The following is a 21,511-nucleotide window of genomic DNA, read 5'->3' as shown; positions in this document are numbered from 1 at the left end:
CTCGAAAACCATATTGCATAATTGCAGTTCGAGTGATGCTTCAAAGCTGCGAAACCAATACTGATAGGAAATGGACCTACGAGGAGGTCATTATGGCTCTTCGCCTTTTGTTTGGCAAAGTATCAGGCGATATTGCAATGAGAGAGAAAGTTGAGAAAATTATTGAACATTGGTCAAGTTTACTATCATCAAAAAATCTCAGTGATTCCGCTGAAAAACCATTTGGACGCTAAAACAAAAGAGTTACAGTTAAATGAGAAGTGAGGCTCATGTGTAAGCACCTTATTCAAATGTTTTTGTATAATTTTAAAATGAGAAAACGGTTAAATTGAAATTCAAAAATTAAATCTTCGAAATTGAACTTCGCAAACTCTAAAGTATCGATATTTTTTCGACTAACAAAATCCTAACGATACATCGAACCACAGAGGCTCAAACGGCTCCTTCAGATCAAAATCAAGTATCACTATGGTGATGGTGCTTTGTATTTGAATGAAATTTTATTTTTAGCTATCAAATATTAATAAATTTGATAACAAGCGTCAATAATAATTTTATTTGTTTGTGATTAACGTTTCAGGTGATAAATAAACTGATCCAATCAGCTGGTCTTTCTCACTTTATTTGTGATCTTTATAGGAAAATTTGATCTATTTGATCTAATGAGTATCATTCTTTAACCTGACAAGCGGCCCACTGAAAATTACTTTCCCTTCAAAAAGCTCATGGACCTTGGATTCACCAAACAGGTTTCTTTGACCTTCAAAGGACTATTCACCAAATGCACCAGTCCCAAAGGTAAATGAGAAGGACCTTTCGGCGGTGAAATCAAGATTGGTACAAGCATGGATCGCTATCATGGTCGGTTAATAGGTGTTACCTTCAATTCAATACTTAATGATCTTGTCTTTGGAACATCAACTAATCGATACTCAGGAGTGGCCTGTAAAAAGGTCTACTTCCTATGGATCTGTGCCTCTCATCGGCACTTCGAATGGTTCATTGATGTACTTCGAGATGTTGAATCGAAAGATGTTACCAATGTTCTCGAAGTTCATATTTTTATCACTCAATTTTTCCATAAATTTGATCTTCGAACCACCATGTTGGTAAGTAATCAACTCTCAAACTAATTTCATTTACAGCTTTGGAATTCAATCTACTAATTGTTACAATTTATTTTCCAGTATATTTGTGAAAATCATTTCCAAAGAATATCCAATCGCAGCATGTTCACTGGACTCAAAGCGATCAACCACTTCGGGCGACCTGACATGAATGCCTTCCTTAAATTCATTCGTAAACAGCATTCATACGTAAGTAATTAACACTTTAATTCTTAATTGTTTGCTGATTGTTTTTTTCTATCAACAGGTTAGTAAAGTCGGTGTTTTCAGCTGTGGACCAACCGCTTTGACCCAAACAATTAGCGCTGCCTGCGAATCTGTGAACAAACAACGAAAGTTACCCTACTTTTTACACCAATTTGAAAATTTTTAATCGACAATTTAATCTTACAAATAATTAGAAATCTATTTTTTCAAATCAATCAACATCATCAAATATTTATTATTCAACAATTAACTTTCTCTCCTTTCATCTCAAAGCAAAAATAACTCGACTCATTTCCGATCCTCAAGTTAATTTGTTTTAATTGCAAAAATTAACTGGTGGTTAATGAAATTTGTCATTGATTGTCTGTGCCATCATCAGTTGAATTGAAGTGTTTCTAATAACATTAATTGGTTAACAATGAGAGTTAATTGATTAGTTAAACAAGTACACCGATTTTGGATACTTTTGACTTCCTTTTTTTGTTTTTCTACCAAAATCCTTTTGAATTTTCCAATTGTAATGATTAACTTAATTGTAACAATTATTGAAATTGATCAACCTGATGATAGATAATTTTAATTGTAACTCCTTCACTCATAATCATCAAAGCTGATTAGATCTTGTCCTTAATTACCCTAATGTAACATTACATTTACATGATTCAATCATCATTATTTTAATTGTAAATTCATATCGAGACTTGATTGTCACATCAAAAACCACTCAAACCAAATCAATGTAACTCTTGTAACTCAATGTTTTCATAAAAAAATATTTTCAATTAATTAATTTTTTACATCTAAATAAAAGTGATCAACAATTAATAAAACTTGACGAAAGTATCTTGAGTCTTACCCCTTTTTTTTTTCTACCTTTTAAATTTCCAATTTTAATGATTAACTTAATTGTAACAATTTTCGAAATTAAAAAACCTGATGGCAGATCCTAACGATACATCGAGCCAATTGGTTTTCTTGATTCGCTTAGATAGGTCAGTACATTCGGACACTGTTTGTGTTTACAGAGCAACAAATCAGCTGAACATTTGAAAAGTTGCGAAAGTATTAATTCATTTTTTTGACATTTTATTTTCCTAAGTTTATATCGTGAGAGTAAGTAAATCTTTCTATGATCTGATTTCGTTTTTTGATCATTTCTTTTTCTTTTTCCTTTCTTTCTTTCTTTCTCTTAGTCACCATGGCCACAGCTTCTGAACAGATCACCGAATTTGAGCTTATTGAACCTCAAAAAAAATTTTTGGACTTTATCTGTTATTCAGAGTATCCACCTCGAAAACCATATTGCATAATTGCAGTTCGAGTGATGCTTCAAAGCTGCGAAACCAATACTGATAGGAAATGGACCTACGAGGAGGTCATTATGGCTCTTCGCTCATTTTGTTTGGCAAAGTATCCAGGCGATATTGCAATGAGAGAGAAAGTTGAGGATATTATTTACCATTGGTCAAATTTACTATCATCAAAAAATCTCAGTGATTCCGCTGAAAAACCATTTGGACACTTAAACAAATGAGTTACAGTTAAATGAGAAGTGAGGTCCATGTGTAAGCACCTTATTCAAATGTTTTTGTATAATTTTAAAATGAGAAAACGGTTAAATTGTAATTCAAAAATTTAATCTTCGAAATTGAACTTCGCAAACTCTAAAGTATCGATATTTTTTCGACTAACAAAATCCTAACGATACATCGAATCACAGAGGCTCAAACGGCTCCTTCAGATCAAAATCAAGTATCACTATGGTGATGGTGCTATGTATTTGAATCAAATTTTACTTTTAGCTATCAAATATTAATAATAATTTGATAACAAGCGTCAAATAACCATTTTATTTGTTTGTGATTAACGTTTCAGGTGATAAATAAACTGATCCAATCAGCTGGTCTTTCTCACTTTATTTGTGATCTTTATAGGGAAAATTTGATCTATTTGATCTCAACATGGCGATTGCTCCTGACCAACAGACCACTAAATTTGATCTTAATCCGGCTCAAGAAAGTTTTTTTCGATTTATCTTCGAGGAAACAGGGCTGGTCGTCATGGAGCATCGTCATGTAAGGGCTCCTATAGAAGCGATGCGTCTAATGGTAGAAAGTGTAGAAGAAAATCCTGATGTAAAATGGACGCAAGAAAGAGTCATTATGGCCTATCACTCCTTCATTATGGAGAAGTATCCTGATGCCCGTTATGATAAAATGCGAGAAATAGCTGAGAAAGACATTGCCCATTGGACATCTTTACTTTCACCAAGTAGCCTCGAAGATTCAGCTCAGAACAATTTGGTCACTAAAGTAAAGGAGTTGCGATTAAACGAGAATCAAAAATCTGATATGTAACCACCTTATCGAAATTTAATTGTTCCTTACAAAAATTTTTTACATCTACAATTAAAGTGATTAACGATTTCTACAGTTATTATTAAATAGTTGTCATCATTCAATAGTTAATTTTTTTTATCAAATTCTGAATAATTGTAATAAGATTTTCGATCTAATTGAATTCATCTCAAAATAAAGGTTAAAATGAAGATATGAGAAAACTTCCGAGAAAAGATACTCCAAATTAAAGCAATTAAAATCTACAATTTGGATCTTCATCGAAAAATGGAAAAATGGTTCAGGTGATTAATAAATTGTTTCAATGGTAGAAACAAGTTAATCTTGTCTACGGAGCTGCTCTTGGGTTTTGCTCAAAGAGGAAAACCAGATTTTCTTTTATCTCTTCTTGTTTACATTCCTTGTTGTCTTGTTTTCAATTCTTTCAACAATTAATTCCTCTCTTTTTCTGATAGTTGATAAATCAGATTAATTGTCTTTGAATATTCTCAAGAACCATGGGATTATTCAGCTTCTTTTGGAATCTATCAGTGAGATTATCACTTGTCTCTTGCATTTTTCTTGCAATATTACCCAATCTGCCTGATGATTTGTTTCCATCTTTCCCCTTTGATCCAGTTTCTTATGAAATTCCAGCAACTGATTCATTTTTCAACAAAATTAAATGGAATTCATTGATTAGTGACAAATCTGACACTTTGATTGAATCACAAGTAGTTGGACCAGAATCAATTATTTCCAAATCAAGTTACATTTACACCGGACTAGGTGATGGTCGGATTGTTGCCATTCACAAGGAAAATCTGAAAGTGAAAACATTAGTTAATTTAAATGATCCTGGTGCCGGTGGTTGTGGTAAGTTAATTTTAAATTCACTATTCAAACAACCACAAGATTATCTGTCCAGTGGTCAACCCAAATCTCAATTCAATTCATGGCTTGAGAATAAAAATCTTTTCTATCTCAGTTGATTTCCAATCAATTGGCAATTTGATCAATTGTATTGATAAACAATTCATTTCTTTTTCTTTCATAGGTGATAACGTGATTATTAACACAACAACCTGTGGTCGACCTCTTGGATTGCGATTTGGTCTTGATGGAAAAATTTATTTTGTTGATGCGGTCAAAGGTCTTTTCTCATTTGACTTGGAGACTAATCAACTAAATCATCTTTCCCTTGGATCTAAATCATCAGCTGATTATAAGGGATTTTACAATGATCTGGTTTTCGATCCCAAAAATGAGGATATTGTTTACATCTCGGTTACTTCGAGTAGATGGACAATGGATTCAATCATTTGGTCACTTTTAGAGATGAGAGCTGATGGATTCATCTTGTCAGTTAATTTGAAGAATGGTCAAGTTAACAAAATATTGACTGGTCATCGTTTCTACAATGGATTGGAAATTAGTCCTGATAAAAGTTCACTTTTGATTTCTGTAACAGGTGAATTTAAGATTCTCAAAGTTGATCTTAGTGATATTGAGAAATCCCTTGAAACTGGTCAATCGGTTTCAAGTGTTCAAATCTTAATCAACGATTTACCGGGAATGCCAGATAATATTCGTGTCTTTGGAAACGATTTGTACATTGGATTACCACTTTTGCGACGCAATTCAACCATAATCGACAACCTGTCAACTCTTCCGAAGATTAGGAAAATTATTGGACGTTTATCAAATCTTATTGACCGATTTTTGACCCTTCTTCATGAGAAAGTTTATCCACATCCTAAATTACGAGAAATGAGTGTCTCATTTAGAAATGGGCATATCCTTCATCAGGCAATTCCATCATCATCAGGTGTTTTAATCATCGACGCAAACACCGGAAAACCCAAAAGGATTCTCGGCTCATCAACTCATCCATCAATTTCTGAAGCACTTTTAGACACCAGCAACGGTGATCTTTACCTCGGATCTTACAGGAACAATTATCTTCTCAAGATCAAAGCTAAAGATCTTAAATGATGATCGCCATGAGTCTTTTCGGAACAATCGTCATCGGGAATTGAGCAATAGTTAACAAAAAATTAATCTAAATGAAAGAGCAAACAACAACAAATACATTCTGTCAATCATTCCAGCCATCAAAAGTTTCAACTCAAATTTTTCATACAAAAAATAAAAATTCTGATGTGATGTTATTTGTTTTCTTAATGTTCTTTTTTTTATTTTGAAATATCTTCCATCACTTTTACTGACAAATTAACAACCGGTCCAGTTTTCCATTGAGCTTCATGCTCATCGATTATTGAAGCTTCAATGTTAATCGCGTGAAGTCCAACCGTTTTTAACTCGAGTAAAAATTGTTCTTGGAAATAATCATTGTGAGGAGTGACTAATGATTGAAGAGTGACATTTGTGTCCAAAGGTTTACCAAGTGAATCAACAGGTCCCGCTCCTGTTTTGTTGACCAGACAAGAGTTTACGTTCAACATAACCTTTGACACTTTTCGTAAAATCCGTGACGATGAGCCAATAACGATAACACCTTCAACCTTCAGGGCAAATGCAATATTGTTCTGAGTTTGTATTGCATCATTGGCCGATTTGGGAACAGGTGAGATGGCCAATTTGATGCAAGTACTTTGAATCGATTGGAAAAATAATCTTGGAATACAAAGTGGCACCTGAAGTAATTTAATTGACAGCGAAAGTAACGTTGCAATATGTTTACAGTCAATCGCTGCTCCTCCAATTGAATTTTTCTGTTGATCACTCAAACAGGTTCGAACAATTTTCGAGATCTCATGACAGGCATTGTTGAGCTTTTTGTATTCGATTGAGGCTTCGAGAGAATCGGTTATTCGATCACTTTCAAGGTGAGTGTCTTTGTTAACGAAAAGTGAACTCAATCGATTGGTCTGGAAAACTGATTCAATTGCTTCAGCGACAATTGTACAACTGTGTTGGATTAACTGGAGATGGGAGAGAGTTTCATTATCGGCGTTGAAGGAGGTTTGATAGAGGCAAGAATAAGCATCGGCTAGTAAACGAAAATCTTTAGCACACTTTCTCATTTGGGTGACCACTGATCCATATTTCATTAGTTCATCGCGAGAAGCGGTTGCCGTCGAACTGGCCATTGCTGAAGGAGGTGAAGTTCTCGCAAGATTACAAGATTGTCTTAAAGTTGCATGAGCTCGAAGTAGTTTACAACGAAGGCGAACATATTCACTTGCGAAAATGATACAATAAGATCCAGAACCGGAAGCTTTGAATGCTGAAAGAGCTTCCGAGTATAAAGTTATCGCTTGAATTAAATCATTGGTCAGTCTTGGTCCTTCTTTTGAATTGGCCAATAAACTTTCAGCGATTGAGATTTTGAAGAGTCCCAACATCCAGAAATGAACATTTTCCGAAGAAGCGGCATTTTGTAACAATTGACAGAAAATCTGTGAAACATGATAGTGTCCATATCTCATTGCTTGTCGAATAATTTTATAATAAAACCAATGAGATTTCCCTTTCAGGTGAGAGGTGAATTCAGATGAGCATTTGACATCAAGACGAGTTGACACTTGAAAGTAAAGTGTAACAAGTTGTGTCAAAATGGTTTCATCAATCGATTCATCACTAGCCAGTTTGATTATTTTCTCGGAAAGATGAACCAAAAAATCCTTTGAAACGTTTAGATGCTGAAGAGAGCAGAAAATTTGACAAGTATAACCAATCCAACGATTCGACAATGTGTTGTGTTTCAATTTGGATTCTAAACAAGACACCAGTTGATTCGAAACAGCGATGTTGGCATTACACATATTCTTGATACAAACACAGATTATATTGTAAGCTTCTTCGTCTTCCTCACTTGTTGGAATATCATGTTCTTGGGTTGCTTGAGAATTAATGAAATCCAATAGATATTGAACTGTTTGAGCTTTGATTTGATCAGAGTGTCGAGACAGAGCGTTCATCAGTTGAAAAGAAACGGCGATAAGTCTTAGGTTTTTCTGGATCTCTGTTATATCGGTTGATTTAAGGCAATTATTGTAAACGGTGAGACAAAGTTTCTCAAGTTCCCGATAAAAAGGACCGATAAAATTGACATCAGCGGCCAGAAGGCAGGGACACTTGACTAGATACACAAAAATCGCCATAATACGAGAAAGTAAGGATGGTCTTTTGGATAGAATTGGAATAACTAATCGCACGGATTGAAGAAAATCTTGAACATTTTCTTTGGACCAAAGGTGGGGACTTGTGCGAGCCATGGTGGTCAACTCTTTGATGATAGAGATTTTAACTCTTGGTCTTCCATCGGAGCGAAAATGTTTCAATAGAAGAGAAATGTGATCAGGTATAGCGAATAGTGAAGTGGTTGCGATGTAGGTTAAAGTGTTGAGAATCGCACATACAAGTTTTTCAGAGCTTTTCTTTTCCGAGAGAAATTGTAAACAAACATCTTTAACATCTTTGGCAACTTGTGAATTGTAATGAGAATGATGAAGAATTGAAAGTAATCGAATCTTTTTCTCTAAAGATGTTTCCGGATTTGACATGAGTGTTAAAACTTTCGGATAAATGGATAGAGCAAAATCAACTGAACGTTTTGAAAAAGCGGCAGCAGCTTCAACCGCAGAAAGAGATTCAGTTTTATCCTCAGCATCCAGAGAATGTCTTATCACATGATGAATATTTTTCCTCTCAGCAATTATACAAGAAACACTTGCTAGTGCTCTTAAAGTGATACTTCGGGCAATTGGATCATTAGAATAAGTGACGGTAAAGAGCCGGCGAACAAATTCATCCATATTTATAATCTTATCCAAATGTTTCTCACTCTCGTGAATAACTTTAAGAATGAGAAGACGAGAAAAATTGGAACCATTTCGAAAAACATCAGCCAATTTGAGCGATGCCGAATTAATTAAAATCGGAAATGGATAACGGATAAAAAGCCAAGGAAAACCAACAATGGCCTCACACTCTTCCCCCATCTTTTGACTTCGCAAACCTTTGTCCAATTCACTCAGTAAACTATTGGCATCCAAATTAGGATGATCGTCCATCAGTGTATTGCTCATGGTTCAATTCTGGTAAACACCGAATCACCAAATCAAAAGAAAAATTAAATTCACAAAACCAAAACAAATTGAAAATTGTAAAGACCAAATCAACAACAATCAGGTGATGAAAAGAGATAATCAACCAGATGGAGACACAAGTGAAAAGTGCAAATGGTAAATGAGCTGAATGATAAATGACACATTACCTTTAGAACGTAACCTTAAATGACCTTGATCGTTACAAGCCCTGAATTTCCTTCGGTATTTACTTCAGATCTAAATAAATATTTGCCCAAATGTCACCAATGGAAATGAATTCGTGTATTCATATGCTCAAAATTTGAATTGACCTCCAATTGGAAAGAAAAAATGGAACAAGAATGACATCTATGGTTTAGAATTGGAAGCTGAAACTCGTAAACTCCTCACCATAGATCGATTAGCTACCACCCACGGAACTGCATTATTTATGAATACTTACGACTCTGATCCAATGAGGAGGTGGACTTATGGCGAGATTTGTATCGTTATCAGAATGTTCACACTTCGGTCCAGGATACAAAGAGATTCACCAAATTTCGGAATTTCTAATCGTTCATTTCGTAAACTATATGCAAAATGATTTGTTAGATTTCTTAGAGCGATTGTGAACTCATGGTTAACATTTTGATTAAAAAAAATTGAAAAAAACCATAAAATTGCTGGAAAATTCTGAAGTATTCACATTTTTTTCTACAGGGCTATTCAGCTATTTTTACCAATGTTTTTTTGCGATTTTCTCAGCAATTAAGAGTCAGAGATACACGAGACTTGAGTGGTATGAGTCTGAGCGATACTCAGTTGTCTTAGCAAAAGATCAAGGTCATTCAGGTCATCGGTAAAATAACACGTTTCAAGGTCACCAACAGACCACTAAATTTGATCTTAATGCGAATCAAGAAAGTTTTTTTCGATTTATCTTCGAGGAAACAGAGCTGGAAGGTCATGTAATGGCTCCTATAGAAGGGATGCGTCTAATGGTAGAAAGTGTAGAAGAAAATCCTGATGTAAAATGGACGCAAGAAAAAGTCATTATGGCCTATCGCTTATTCATTATGGAGAGTTATCTCGATCCCCGTTATGATGAAATGCGAGAGTTAGCTGAGAAAGACATTGTCCATCTTTTCTTTCATCAAGCAGTAGGTTAAACGATAAGCAAAAGTGATTTATCCACCTTTCATGTGTTTTGAATCAATTAACTTTGTTCAAATCTAAATAAAATTTATTCTTAATTTCAATCATTTAACAATTACCTTTTTGTAATTCTCAGTGAATTACCTTTTTTTTATTAAATTATGGGTACTTCTGATCAGATTTCCAATTAGACTTTATATTTTGTAAGATTGTCTTCATCAAAAGAGCAAGACCGGATTTTCTTTCATCTCTTGTTAACGTTTCTTGTTAGCTTGTTTGTTCACAATTCTTTCTGTAATTAATTTCTCTCTTTTTCTGAGTTTCTTATTTAAATGATCCTGGTGCCGGTGGTTGTATCTACAATCTACTGTATCTCCCGACAAAGCTGATGAAAAATGTGGAGGGTAACGATATTACCTTCTGATGACCTTGAAACACTTTCTTTATACAATGACGCGAATGACCTTGACCTTTAGATAAAACAACCTATTCAATCACTATTTGCCCTGAAAGTGAAATGTCATCAGAGGAAATCATTTATTTCAAATGAGTTCGTGCATTCATATGCTCGATATTTGAATTGACCTCCAATTGGAAAGAAAAGATGGAACAAGAGTGACACCTATGGTTTAGAATTTTTTTCTATAAAAATGGTTCATTTCTCTTTTGTTATTACGCTGTGTGGATCTCTGGTGAAGAGATTGTTTATTTTCTTGTTTTCATTGATTTTTTTCAATTAATTTAGTTTATTTGTTGTTCGAAATCCAAAATGAGTTCTAGTGAACGAGATGATGATAATGGACCATCATTGAGTTTTGCTAACTTTCTTTTTGGAAACATTGATTCAAAAGGTGATCTTGTTGATGATTTTTTGGACGCTGATACTCGTAAACAATTGCGGCAACTTGAACAGCTTGGGGTTGGTGGAAGTTTATTAAGTGAATTGAAAAAAGAAGCCAAAATTAAAGATGATGATGATGATGAGGACGACGACGAAGACGAGGATGAAGATGAAGATGAAGACGATGAAGAGAAATCATCTAAGAAAGTGTCAAAATCGGATGAATCAAAGTTATCTGATAAACAGGGTAAGTTATTTGGAGATATTTTATTTTCTTTTTTCTATTTTATGATAAGCTTTTCTTGCTTTGTTTTAAAATTAACCATCTTTTTTTAATTCTTTTTGTTATAGACGATAAGTCACAATCAAATGATGAAGATGTTGATTTTGAGGGAAAATCGTCTACAGCTGTTGACTATTCAGACATCAATGAAATGGTTGATGATGAAGAAGAGAAGTCTAAAGAAACTCTTAATATATTACCTTTCAAGATGCCCACTGCTCCTGTTAAAGCAATCGCACGACCTAAACCTTTAGAAGATGATGATTATGATGATTCATCCTCCGATGAAAAAGATTCAGATTCTACAAGCAAAGAGAAGGATTCAGGGGATAATGAAAAGAGTTCTTGCCTTTCACCGAATAGTCAAAGCAAAGATACTTCAAATAGCAGTAAAAAGAAACTGGACACTCCATTAGCTGCTATGTTACCTTCCAATTATGAAGATTGTGATGTGACCGATTTATTTCCCGAATTTCGACATAAAAAGGTTTTACGATTTTCCCGCTTATTTGGTCCTGGGAAATTGGCAAATCTACCACAGATTTGGAAAAATGTTAAAAGTAAAAAAGATCGTAGAAAAATTCTTAAACTCATGGCAATGCAAAATTCTGAGGACATGAAAGATTTAGATATGTCCGGTGATGATGAAGAAAAAGAAGAAAGAATTTCAACTTCTTATTCCAACAACAATTGACCCCAGTCAACTTGATTCAGATGATGAAGAAAGACTCAAAGGACCAATGGATTTGATAGATAGTTCTAATCGTGATGGAAATGGTTCCTCTGATGAACATAAACCCAAAATCGCCGATTGGAGGTATGGACCAGCTCAACTTTGGTATGATATGCTTGGTGTTCCCGATGCAGGAGATACATTTGATTATGGTTTTAAAACAGTTGAAGATCTTCGCAGAAATCGTTCATTAAATATCGACTCTTGTGGTGAATCATTGAATGGTGATAGTTCAAGAAACAGTGCCGATGATCCTGATGATTGTTTTCATATGGTTACTCAAATGCAATGGGAAGATGAAATCATCTGGAATGGTGAAGAAATCAAACAAAAGGTTCTTGCCAAGTTGAATGATAAATATCACGCAGCCGGATGGGTACCAAGTGGTCATTCTCGAACTGCATCTGCATTTACACAACAAGTTCGTGGTACATCAATTGGTACACCGATTCCTAAACCACAATCTCTCTTGAGTAATACTCCTGTTAGTTCAAAGAGTCAACGTGGAGCGGATAAGCAAAAGAATGAAATTCAAGAACAAGAAAAAGATGAAACTTGGTATTCGATTTTTCCAGTCGAAAATGAGGAATTGGTTTATGGTCTTTGGGAAGATGATATTATTTGGGATGCTGAAGCGATGTATAAGATTCCTGAGCCACGAATTCTCACCCTTGATCCTAACGATGAAAATATTGTCCTTGGAATTCCCGATGACGTTGATCCAAGTGCAGTTCGACCCAAAGAAGCTCAACCCATTCCACTTAAAGAAAAGAAAGAACATCATTTGAGAAAATCTCGTATTCTTTTAGGAAAAGCTGGTGTAATTGCAGAACAAGAACCCGATTCACCTCCTCCTCCTCCCACCACCGAAAAAGATCCATTCAACATATCAAACGATGAATATTACAATCCTAAATTAACCCAAGACACCGCTCTCAAGCCAACTGTTGGTGGTAATCTTATTCAACATTCAATTCCCGCTCTTGAATTACGTCAACCTTTTTTCCCCACCTTTATGAATGCCTTCAAATTACGGACCTTCCATCGTCCTCCTATGAAAAGATTTTCTCATGGTGTAATTGCCGATACTTTACCTCACGGAGTGATCCCGTTGCTTAAACATATGAAGAAAAAGGCCAAACAACGTGAACAAGAACGTTTAGCATCCGGAGGAGGTGAAATGTTCTTCATGCGAACTCCTGAAGATTTATCGGGAAAAGATGGTGATCTGATTCTCTGTGAACACTCAGAGGAACATCCACCTCTCATGATGCAAGTCGGAATGGCAACTATGATAAAGAATTATTATAAAAGAGTAAATTTCATTTCTATTGAATCTAAATACAATTTTATTGATCTCTAATTTGTTTTCTAATGTTTTCTCTTTCCTTTCTCTATAGAAACCTGGTAAAGATGGAGGAACTCCTAATTATAAATATGGAGAATTAGCCTATGCCCACACTTCACCTTTTCTTGGTAATTTAGCTTTAGGGCAAACTCTCCAAGCCTTGGAAAATAATCTTTTCCGTGCACCGATTTACGAGCATAAAATGCCAGATTCTGATTTTCTTGTAATCCGAACTCGAAATAATTATTTCGTTCGTGAAGTAGAAACCATTTTCACCTCTGGTCAAACTCTTCCTTTGTTTGAAGTTCCTGGTCCTAATTCTAAAAAAGCTAATAATTTTATCAGAGATTTTCTGCAAGTTTTCATTTATCGTTTATTCTGGAAAAGTATTGACTCTCCTCGTCGAATCAAAATGGAAGATATCAAAAAAGCTTTTCCCTCACATTCTGAAAGCTCAATTCGTAAACGGCTGAAACTTTGTGCTGATTTCAAGCGAACTGGTAACGGTCTCGATTCCAACTGGTGGGTTCTCAAGCCGGAATTCCGTTTGCCAACTGAAGATGAGATGAGAGCGATGGTTTCTCCTGAACAATGTTGTGCCTATTACAGTATGTTAGCTGCTGAACAGCGTCTCAAAGATGCTGGTTACGGTGAGAAGTCCCTATTCGCAGCAGAAGATGAAAACGATGAAGAATTACAATTAAAAATGGACGATGAGGTAAAGGCAGCACCTTGGAATACAACAAGAGCGTTTATTGCCGCCATGAAAGGAAAATGTTTACTTCAATTAAATGGTGTCGCAGATCCAACAGGTTGTGGGGAAGGTTTTTCGTACATCCGTATACCCAATAAGCCTCAAATATCCAAAGAAGATGGTCCAAAAGATCCGACCCCTAAAAAGACAGTCACTGGTACCGATGCTGATTTACGTCGATTGCCACTTAATCAAGCTAAAAATCTACTTCGTAAATTTGGTGTTCCTGAAGATGATATTAAAAAGTTATCTCGTTGGGAAGTTATTGATGTGGTTCGAACTCTGTCAACTGAAAAAGCAAAAGCTGGTTCAGAACAAATGTCCAAATTCGCTCGTGGTAATCGATTCTCAATAGCTGAACATCAAGAACGTTACAAAGAAGAGTGTCAAAGAATATTCGAACTACAAAATCGAGTTCTATCATCTTATGAAATTCTATCAACCGATGATGAAGAATCTGAAGAGGAAGATTTGGAAATTGAAGAGATGGGTAAAAATATCGAAAACATTATTGAAAATAAAAAAACGAGTCAAGAATTAACGCTCGAGAAAGAAGAGGAAGAACGTAAAGAACTTCACAAGTTGATCATGGGCGAAGATTCTAATTTAGATGGTGAAAATCCTCGATCATCAAAAAAGAAATCAAAGAATGCCAAAGATGAAGGTGCCGATGATTTCTCCAACTTGGCCGCAAACAAAGGTCGACTTTTGAAAATTTATCGAACCTTTAAAAATCCTCAAGGAAAAGAGTACGTACGAATTGAAACAGTTCGTAAACCAGCAGTTATCGAAGCTTATGTGAAAATAAGGGAAACCAAAGATCCGGAATACATTAAACGATTCGCAAACACTTTAGATGAACAACAAAAAGAAGACCTTAGAAGGGAAAAACGTCGAGTTCAAGAACAACTGAGAAGATTAAAACGAAATGCCGAAAGGGAAAATGTTCGACTTGAGAAAAGAGGTGGCATAGGTGGAAGTCAAAATCTCAGTGCTCTTGGGATCGAAAGGAGTAATACTTTCGGTATGGGCCCGTCAAGTTCATCTAGTTATTTACCTGATAAAAGTTTTAATCAAGATTCGATGGACACAGCTGATTTCTCAGTGACCTCTCCACTTTCATCTAAAGGTTATGAACCTTCAAAGAAAAAGTTTAAAAAGGAAAAACATAACCCTAAGGTTAAATGTGGTGCTTGTGGTGCTCAAGGTCACATGAAAACAAATCGCGCTTGTCCCTTATACAGAGGAAGCGATGGTTATCCATCTCTCAATGTGGCCATGACTGATGAACAAATGGAAGAAGAGGAAAACACTGGTCTCGATGACGATGATTTAGTCAAAGTTGATGAGACTCGTGTCGTTTTGTCCAAATCATTGATCAAACACGCAGAAGAGGTTCGTCGAAAGGCAATGGTGTTAAAAATACCCAAAGATGCTGTTGGAATGAGACGTCGCCGCCGAGCTGGAACAACCGAACATTGTGATTACCTTCAAAAGCCGGAATATCGAAGTGCAAATCGTCGTCGAACCGACCCCTTGGTTACACTTTCCATTATTTTGGAAAACATTTGCCTAGAAATGAGGTCGATGGAGGGAACAGAATTATTCTGGACACCTGTTAATTCACGAAAAGTACCTGATTATTCCAATATCGTTAAAAGACCAATGGATATTCAAACAATCAGGAAAAAAGTTCGAGACAAGCAGTATAAAAATCGTGAACAATTTCTGTATGATGTAAGATTAATGTATGAAAACTCCGTCCTTTATAACGGTAAAGTTAGTATACTGACCACGGCCGCTCAAAGAATGTTGGAAGCAGCAGAAAAAAGACTGGAAGAAAAGGAAGATAAAATAGCCATGTTGGAACGAGCAATCAACCCACTTTTAGATAATGATCAAGTTGCTTTCTCTTTCATCTTGGAAAATATTGTCACCGAAAGATTGAAAACTATTCCGGAATCTTGGCCTTTCCATAAACCAGTGAACAAAAAGTTTGTCAAAAATTATTACGAAGTAGTTAAAAATCCAATTGATTTGGATACAATTATTGTTAACATACGAGAGCACAAATACACTTCAAAGGATCAATTTTTATCAGAGGTCGAGTTGATCTTTAAGAACAGTGCTCTTTACAATGGAGCCGATAGTGTATTCACCAAAAAGGCGGAGGAAATTTATGAATCAGCTAAGGTGGCGATCGACGAACAAGCTGACCAATTGACCCAACATGAACTAGCAATCAAAGAGACCAAAGAAGCTGCAATGGATGCCGCTGATTCCGAATCTGTGATGACAGGAGGTCTATCTAATCCAGCCAATGATGAGACCAGTTCATTGCCCGATGTCAGCGATCGGCCCGATAGTTCAGCCGCCATGAGCCATAAAGATGATGGTGACATGTTGGGCTATTTTGATGAATCAAGTCGAAGCAGTTTCACCGCCAGTACCAAGCGATTGTTGCGTCGACATGTTGACGGAAGTGAAGATAACAGTGATGAAGATTGTGATAATCATGAAATGCAAATGATGTCAATCAATTTAACTCAAGCTCAACCTGTTGCACCAGAAGATATAATTGATGAAAATTATGATCCATCAGAATTTTTATTAGAAAAATTCAATAAACCTCAAGCTCAACCTGCCGATGATAAACAACAACCACTTTCACCACCATCACCTCAACATGATCCACAACAAGAACAACCCTCACCTGAACCAAATTATTCCATCGATTTTGATAAAGATACAACTTCTGCTGGACCAAGTTACATCGATTCCAAAGAACAAGATCAACCTGACGAAGAAATGGAAAAAACGGAAAACACAAACAACGAAAATGATAATGATAATGAAGACGAATCAGATATTTGGTTCTAATCGAGCAATAAATAATCATAATCGTCTCTCCCTCTAAATTGTATAACTCATCCAATCACCAATCATCACCCTCATCATATAAATAGCACAAGATCAAACATCATCTCATCAAATGTACTAATCACTTTAAAATTATCAATGGAAACAAAATACTATCAGCAAAAAAAAAACTTAATCAATTGTTTAATCATTTCAAAAATCTCCATTGTCTAAAATATCACCTCTCTCTCTCTCTCTCTCTCTCTCTCTCTTCCTCCTTTTTCCTTTGTGAATTTTTTTTCTTTAAAAAAAGAAAATTTTAACTGCAATTAAAAGTACAATTTTCAATACCAATCAATTGTTGATCAACAGTTGTCCCAACAAGAAGCGCTTCTGTTACCATAGACTCACATTGAGGGCGCTGTTGATGAATTTTCATTCAGTCATTTTTTTGTTTTGATTTTGGAAAAAAAATTTTTTCTAATTTGAATCACTTAATTACAATCAGATTGATTAATTAATTTTACTTATTGAATTTTTTGAGATACAATTGACTATCAAAATGAGAGTTACAGTGACTACTTTAAGTGGTGATGTTTTCTTCAATCTTGATGTTGCCTCCGATCTTGAATTGGGTAAATTTAAAGAAGCTTGTGCTTCTGATGCCGGGATTAGTAGTAATCAAATGGATATTATATATGAAGGATCAAGATTAAGTGATGACACTAAACCATTGAGCCATTATAAGATTAAAGAAGGTAAGAGATTTGATTACAATTGTATTGAATTTCTCTAGTTTAATCATATTCTATTCTCTTTTGTTGATATTCTATCTCTCTTAAGGTGATGTTGTTCTTGCTCAAGTTAAAGCTCCTTCTTCCTCTTCTTCCGGCTCATCATTTCCGTCCAATCGACCAGCAGGTTTACCTGCAGCTCCTTTGCTTGATTTCAGTTCTGTGGTAGTACCTGGAACTATGGCAGGTAGCAGTGGATCTCGTTCTTCAGGTGGTTCAAATCGTCGACCAAGTGAAGATCCTGCGGTTCTTCGGGATATGTTTCTCTCTAATCCCGAACAAATGGCTTTACTAAGGCACAATAATCCACTTTTGGCCACTGCCTTAGAGAGAGGATTAGATGACTTTCGGAAGGCGTTGGATGAACAAAAGAAAATGAAAGAGGAACAAGATCGATTACAATTACGGTTACTTCGAGCTGATCCATTTGATGCTGAAGCTCAAAGGTTAATCCAGGAAGAGATAAACAGACAGAACATTGCTACCAACATGGAAACTGCATTAGAATTTCATCCAGAAAGTTTTGGTTCAGTTCATATGCTTTACATCAACTGTAAAGTCAATGGTCATCCAATTAAGGCTTTTGTTGATTCTGGAGCTCAATCGACAATCATGAGCTCCGGATGTGCGGCGAGATGTAATGTTACCCATTTGATTGATAATCGATGGTCAGGAATTGCTAAAGGTGTTGGAACCCAGAAAATTATCGGTCGTGTTCATTTAGGTCAAATTCAAATTGGAGATGATTTTTTACCTTCATCATTTATAATCTTGGAAGGACAAGAGATGGACTTTCTCCTTGGACTGGACATGTTGAAACGTCACCAATGCTCAATTGATTTAAAGGACAATGTCCTCGTCATTGGTACAACGGGAACACGAACTAAATTTCTCAACGAAAATGAGATACCCAAAAATGATAAATTCACGTAAGTATCAACCTGATTGTCAACAATTAACGTCCAATGTACAAAATTTTTACCATTGATCTTTTTTTCTATTAAACAATCAAAAGGCTCAATTCTAATTTACTACCATTTTCCCTCTAATATGAAGTCTATCACTTTACAATTAACAAATTTTTACTACCCAAGATTAAACAATTAACCAATTAAATTACATTGGTCATCATCTCATCACTCTCATTGATTTTCTAATAACTATTGGTTTGTTTTCTAACAATTTACTAAATAAATTGACCTTTGATAACATTGATTCTAGTTGGAGGTTAATTGTTTGTGAAAAAAAAACTTTTAATTGCTGACAAAAAGTCAAACAGATGAAAGAATTTAAATCAATGACTAAATCAAATCACTAAGAAAGAGAACCGAGACAGAGAAAATTGTGATTAACCACATCAACAGAATTCTTGATCAATTTGTAATCAAATTGTCATCATTCAGTAATTAAAATCAACATAATCGATCTTATGATTAATCTAATTACTACGGAACTTAATTTTATTCGGAATTTATGAAATTTATGATCAAGAGTTGATTTTTTCTATCAACAGTGAGACACATTTATACAGATTATTATTACAGATCACATTTAACGAATTGGTAGTTGATGTTTGAAACTACAATTAAAGAAATAGAAAAAAAATGAGAAATTTAATCAACGAGTGGAAAATGTAAACACTCACCAAAAATAGAATAGAATTTTTTTCTTGGAATAGAAAACAAGTGGTTGTCATCTTTTACCAGCTCGACTTGATTTCTGGATCAATTTAAGGAGCCAAATTACTGGATCAACAGCATATTTATTGTCAATTCGATTCCTCACAATTGTTAAATTGTCCGGATTAATTGTTCCAATTTCATCTGGTGTCTCATTGTATTTCCTCCTTCTCATTCTGTATCTACGTTGACCACGATTCCTGGAATAATTGATATCGTGACGATCGGCAGCCTCAAAGTAACCAGTTCGTGTATACATGTTGACATAACAAAGACAATTAAAACAAAATCAAAGAGTAATGAAAAAGGGTTAACCTGTTGATCACAATTAAGAAACCACAATTAAGAAACCACAATTAACTTAGTAACTCTTATATTCTAGAGATGGAGCAAGAAGAAAGATCGACAAAAGCGCCATCTCCAGTTAAAAAAAGAACATTGGAAATTAAATTAATTGATTTACTTCATCAACTAATTTAACAAACGTTTTAATCATTTTTAATTCATTAAGATTGTTATTAACAAGTGTTTTTAATTATTCTAAAGAAAATGAGTTCCATTGATCAGGTTGACGGTAGTTCAATTGGATCCATGCAAAAGAAATCAACTAATTACAAAGACCAAGCTGACGATTTTTTCTCAAATTTCTTGGAGCCAAATAATTTGAATCAAATCCGTTCTCAAGTTAAACAATTTATTGATTGTGATACCAATCATCCAACAGTTCTAATCACCGTAAGTCAAATAAAAATTATCGCAACAACCTAATTCCAAGTTAAATCCCTAATTACGGTTAATTTTGGAATTTTGTTTTTCTCTCTTCTTGCTTTTCCATTTCTCTATTGTTTAATTGTTTTTTTGTTAAATTGTTGTGATTCTATTGTTGTTTTTATTAGTCTGGAGGAACAACAGTTCCTATGGAGCATAATACTGTTCGATTTGTGGATAATTTCTCAGCGGGAACAAGAGGATCAGCTTCAGCTGAGTAGGTTAATCATTCCAATTAGTCTACATTAAGTCAATTGGAAAAAGGAAAACAAATAATTTTAATGTCTACCTGTTGATCATCTGTGAACATTAAGTTTTCTTTTGTTTCTCATATTCTTTTGATATCTTTGTTTTCTAGATATTTTCTTGAAAAAGGTTATAAAGTTATTTTCCTTTATCGTTTAAAATCATTGGAACCATTTACAAGGCATATTAATGTTTGGCAATTAATGGAATCACTTTCCTCATCGGATTCTGGTTCACAAGGTAACACCAATGAAATTTGATCTTTTCCTCATGACGTTGTCTCTATTCAATGTGATTAAATCAATTGCCGCCATTTTCTAACCTTTTTAATCTTGTTTTCCTTGTATTTTTCTCTAGTTGGTCCATCTATTGGTGACAATTTATCCAAGACTGTGAAAATCTACAAAGAAAATAAAGCGAATATACTTATGATCACATTCACCACCCTTGCTGAGTATCTTTATTACCTGAGGGAAATTTCATTCTCAATGCAGCCCTTGGGGCCGAAAGCAGCTCTTTATCTTGCAGCAGCAGTTTCAGACTTTTATATTCCACCCACTGACATGGTAAACTATTGGAAATTTTATGAATTTCTTATGATCATTCTATTGTTGATTCCATTGTTGATTTCCTTTTCTTTTTCCTCTACTTTACCTTGATCCAGGCAACTCATAAAATCCAATCTAAAAACGGACCAATTAGCCTTGTTTTTGAATTGGTTCCTAAAATGTTACGACCGTTGGTCAAGTTCTGGGTCCCTTCTGCATTCGTTGTCTCCTTTAAGGTAATTCATACGAGTTTCCAAAGGGAAAAAAACAGTAATTAACTAGATAATCTTTCGTATTCTCTACTGATCAAAATAGCTCGAGACTGATGAATCAATCCTTTTGGATAAAGCAAGAAAAGCTTTACTCTGTTATGGTCATCATTTGGTCATCGCAAACATATTACACACACGAAAAAGTCAAGTATTAATTGTAACGGAAAAAGAATCTCATCAAATAACCTTACCTAATCCAGAGATGGAGATTGAATCTCTAATTGTTGATGAAGTAATTTCCAGACATAAAACTTTCATAAACATGAAACTCAATGTGGAAAAATTGATTTAATCAACTTTTACAAGTCAATTTTTCCCTCCAACTGAAAATCAAAAGCAAAAATTGTAGTTTCGCTGTAATTTGATTTGATTATATTTTTAACAACAATTATCGATAATAATAACTGACACTTTGATTCGTAAATCGATCGTAATCTTGTTATTATTATTACGATTCCAAATACTCTTCACTATTAGGAACATTTCAAAAACTTAAACTTGGGATCA

The 21,511-nt window shown here is 34.8% G+C and overlaps 5 protein-coding genes and 1 long non-coding RNA gene across 6 annotated transcripts; 4 read left to right on the top strand and 2 right to left on the bottom strand.

Annotated features, from left to right (window-relative positions):
* The first annotated feature begins 3,941 nt into the window (after positions 1-3,941).
* On the top strand, positions 3,942-5,841 carry LOC128395310 (adipocyte plasma membrane-associated protein-like). Its single transcript, XM_053355724.1, has 2 exons — positions 3,942-4,546; positions 4,728-5,841. Exons 1-2 carry the CDS (start codon positions 4,189-4,191, stop codon positions 5,663-5,665), a joined length of 1,296 nt encoding a protein of 431 aa, XP_053211699.1. The 5' UTR covers positions 3,942-4,188; the 3' UTR covers positions 5,666-5,841.
* On the bottom strand, positions 5,839-8,864 carry LOC128395306 (integrator complex subunit 7-like). The gene has a single exon (XM_053355719.1). It carries the CDS (start codon positions 8,722-8,724, stop codon positions 5,866-5,868), a length of 2,859 nt encoding a protein of 952 aa, XP_053211694.1. The 5' UTR covers positions 8,725-8,864; the 3' UTR covers positions 5,839-5,865.
* A 1,684-nt stretch (positions 8,865-10,548) lies between these two features.
* LOC128395305 (transcription initiation factor TFIID subunit 1-like) lies at positions 10,549-17,051 on the top strand. The gene is given in 4 exon segments (XM_053355718.1): positions 10,549-10,967; positions 11,072-11,660; positions 11,662-13,051; positions 13,137-17,051. Coding segments are annotated over 4 exon segments (5,880 nt in total). The 5' UTR covers positions 10,549-10,648; the 3' UTR covers positions 16,719-17,051.
* Positions 17,052-17,106: 55 nt separating this feature from the next.
* On the top strand, positions 17,107-18,512 carry LOC128395312 (protein DDI1 homolog 2-like). The gene is made up of 2 exons (XM_053355726.1): positions 17,107-17,455; positions 17,541-18,512. The coding sequence occupies exons 1-2, from the start codon at positions 17,260-17,262 to the stop codon at positions 18,422-18,424; spliced, it is 1,080 nt and encodes a 359-aa protein (XP_053211701.1). The 5' UTR covers positions 17,107-17,259; the 3' UTR covers positions 18,425-18,512.
* A 412-nt stretch (positions 18,513-18,924) lies between these two features.
* LOC128395317 (uncharacterized) lies at positions 18,925-19,505 on the bottom strand. Its single transcript, XR_008326589.1, has 2 exons — positions 19,137-19,505; positions 18,925-19,070 (listed from the first exon to the last, which is right to left on the bottom strand). It is a non-coding gene; the product is annotated as an uncharacterized LOC128395317 (long non-coding RNA).
* Positions 19,506-19,596: 91 nt separating this feature from the next.
* On the top strand, positions 19,597-21,428 carry LOC128395313 (uncharacterized). Its single transcript, XM_053355727.1, has 6 exons — positions 19,597-19,905; positions 20,067-20,155; positions 20,297-20,424; positions 20,542-20,750; positions 20,849-20,968; positions 21,048-21,428. The coding sequence occupies exons 1-6, from the start codon at positions 19,720-19,722 to the stop codon at positions 21,294-21,296; spliced, it is 981 nt and encodes a 326-aa protein (XP_053211702.1). The 5' UTR covers positions 19,597-19,719; the 3' UTR covers positions 21,297-21,428.
* Positions 21,429-21,511: the final 83 nt, after the last annotated feature.

The sequence above is a fragment of the Panonychus citri genome, unplaced genomic scaffold (genome assembly GCF_014898815.1).
Source record: "Panonychus citri isolate SS breed McGregor unplaced genomic scaffold, ASM1489881v1 Contig00141, whole genome shotgun sequence".
NCBI lineage: Eukaryota > Metazoa > Arthropoda > Arachnida > Trombidiformes > Tetranychidae > Panonychus > Panonychus citri.
Note: the sequence above shows the minus strand (reverse complement) of the source record. Positions and strands in the feature narration are given on the sequence as shown.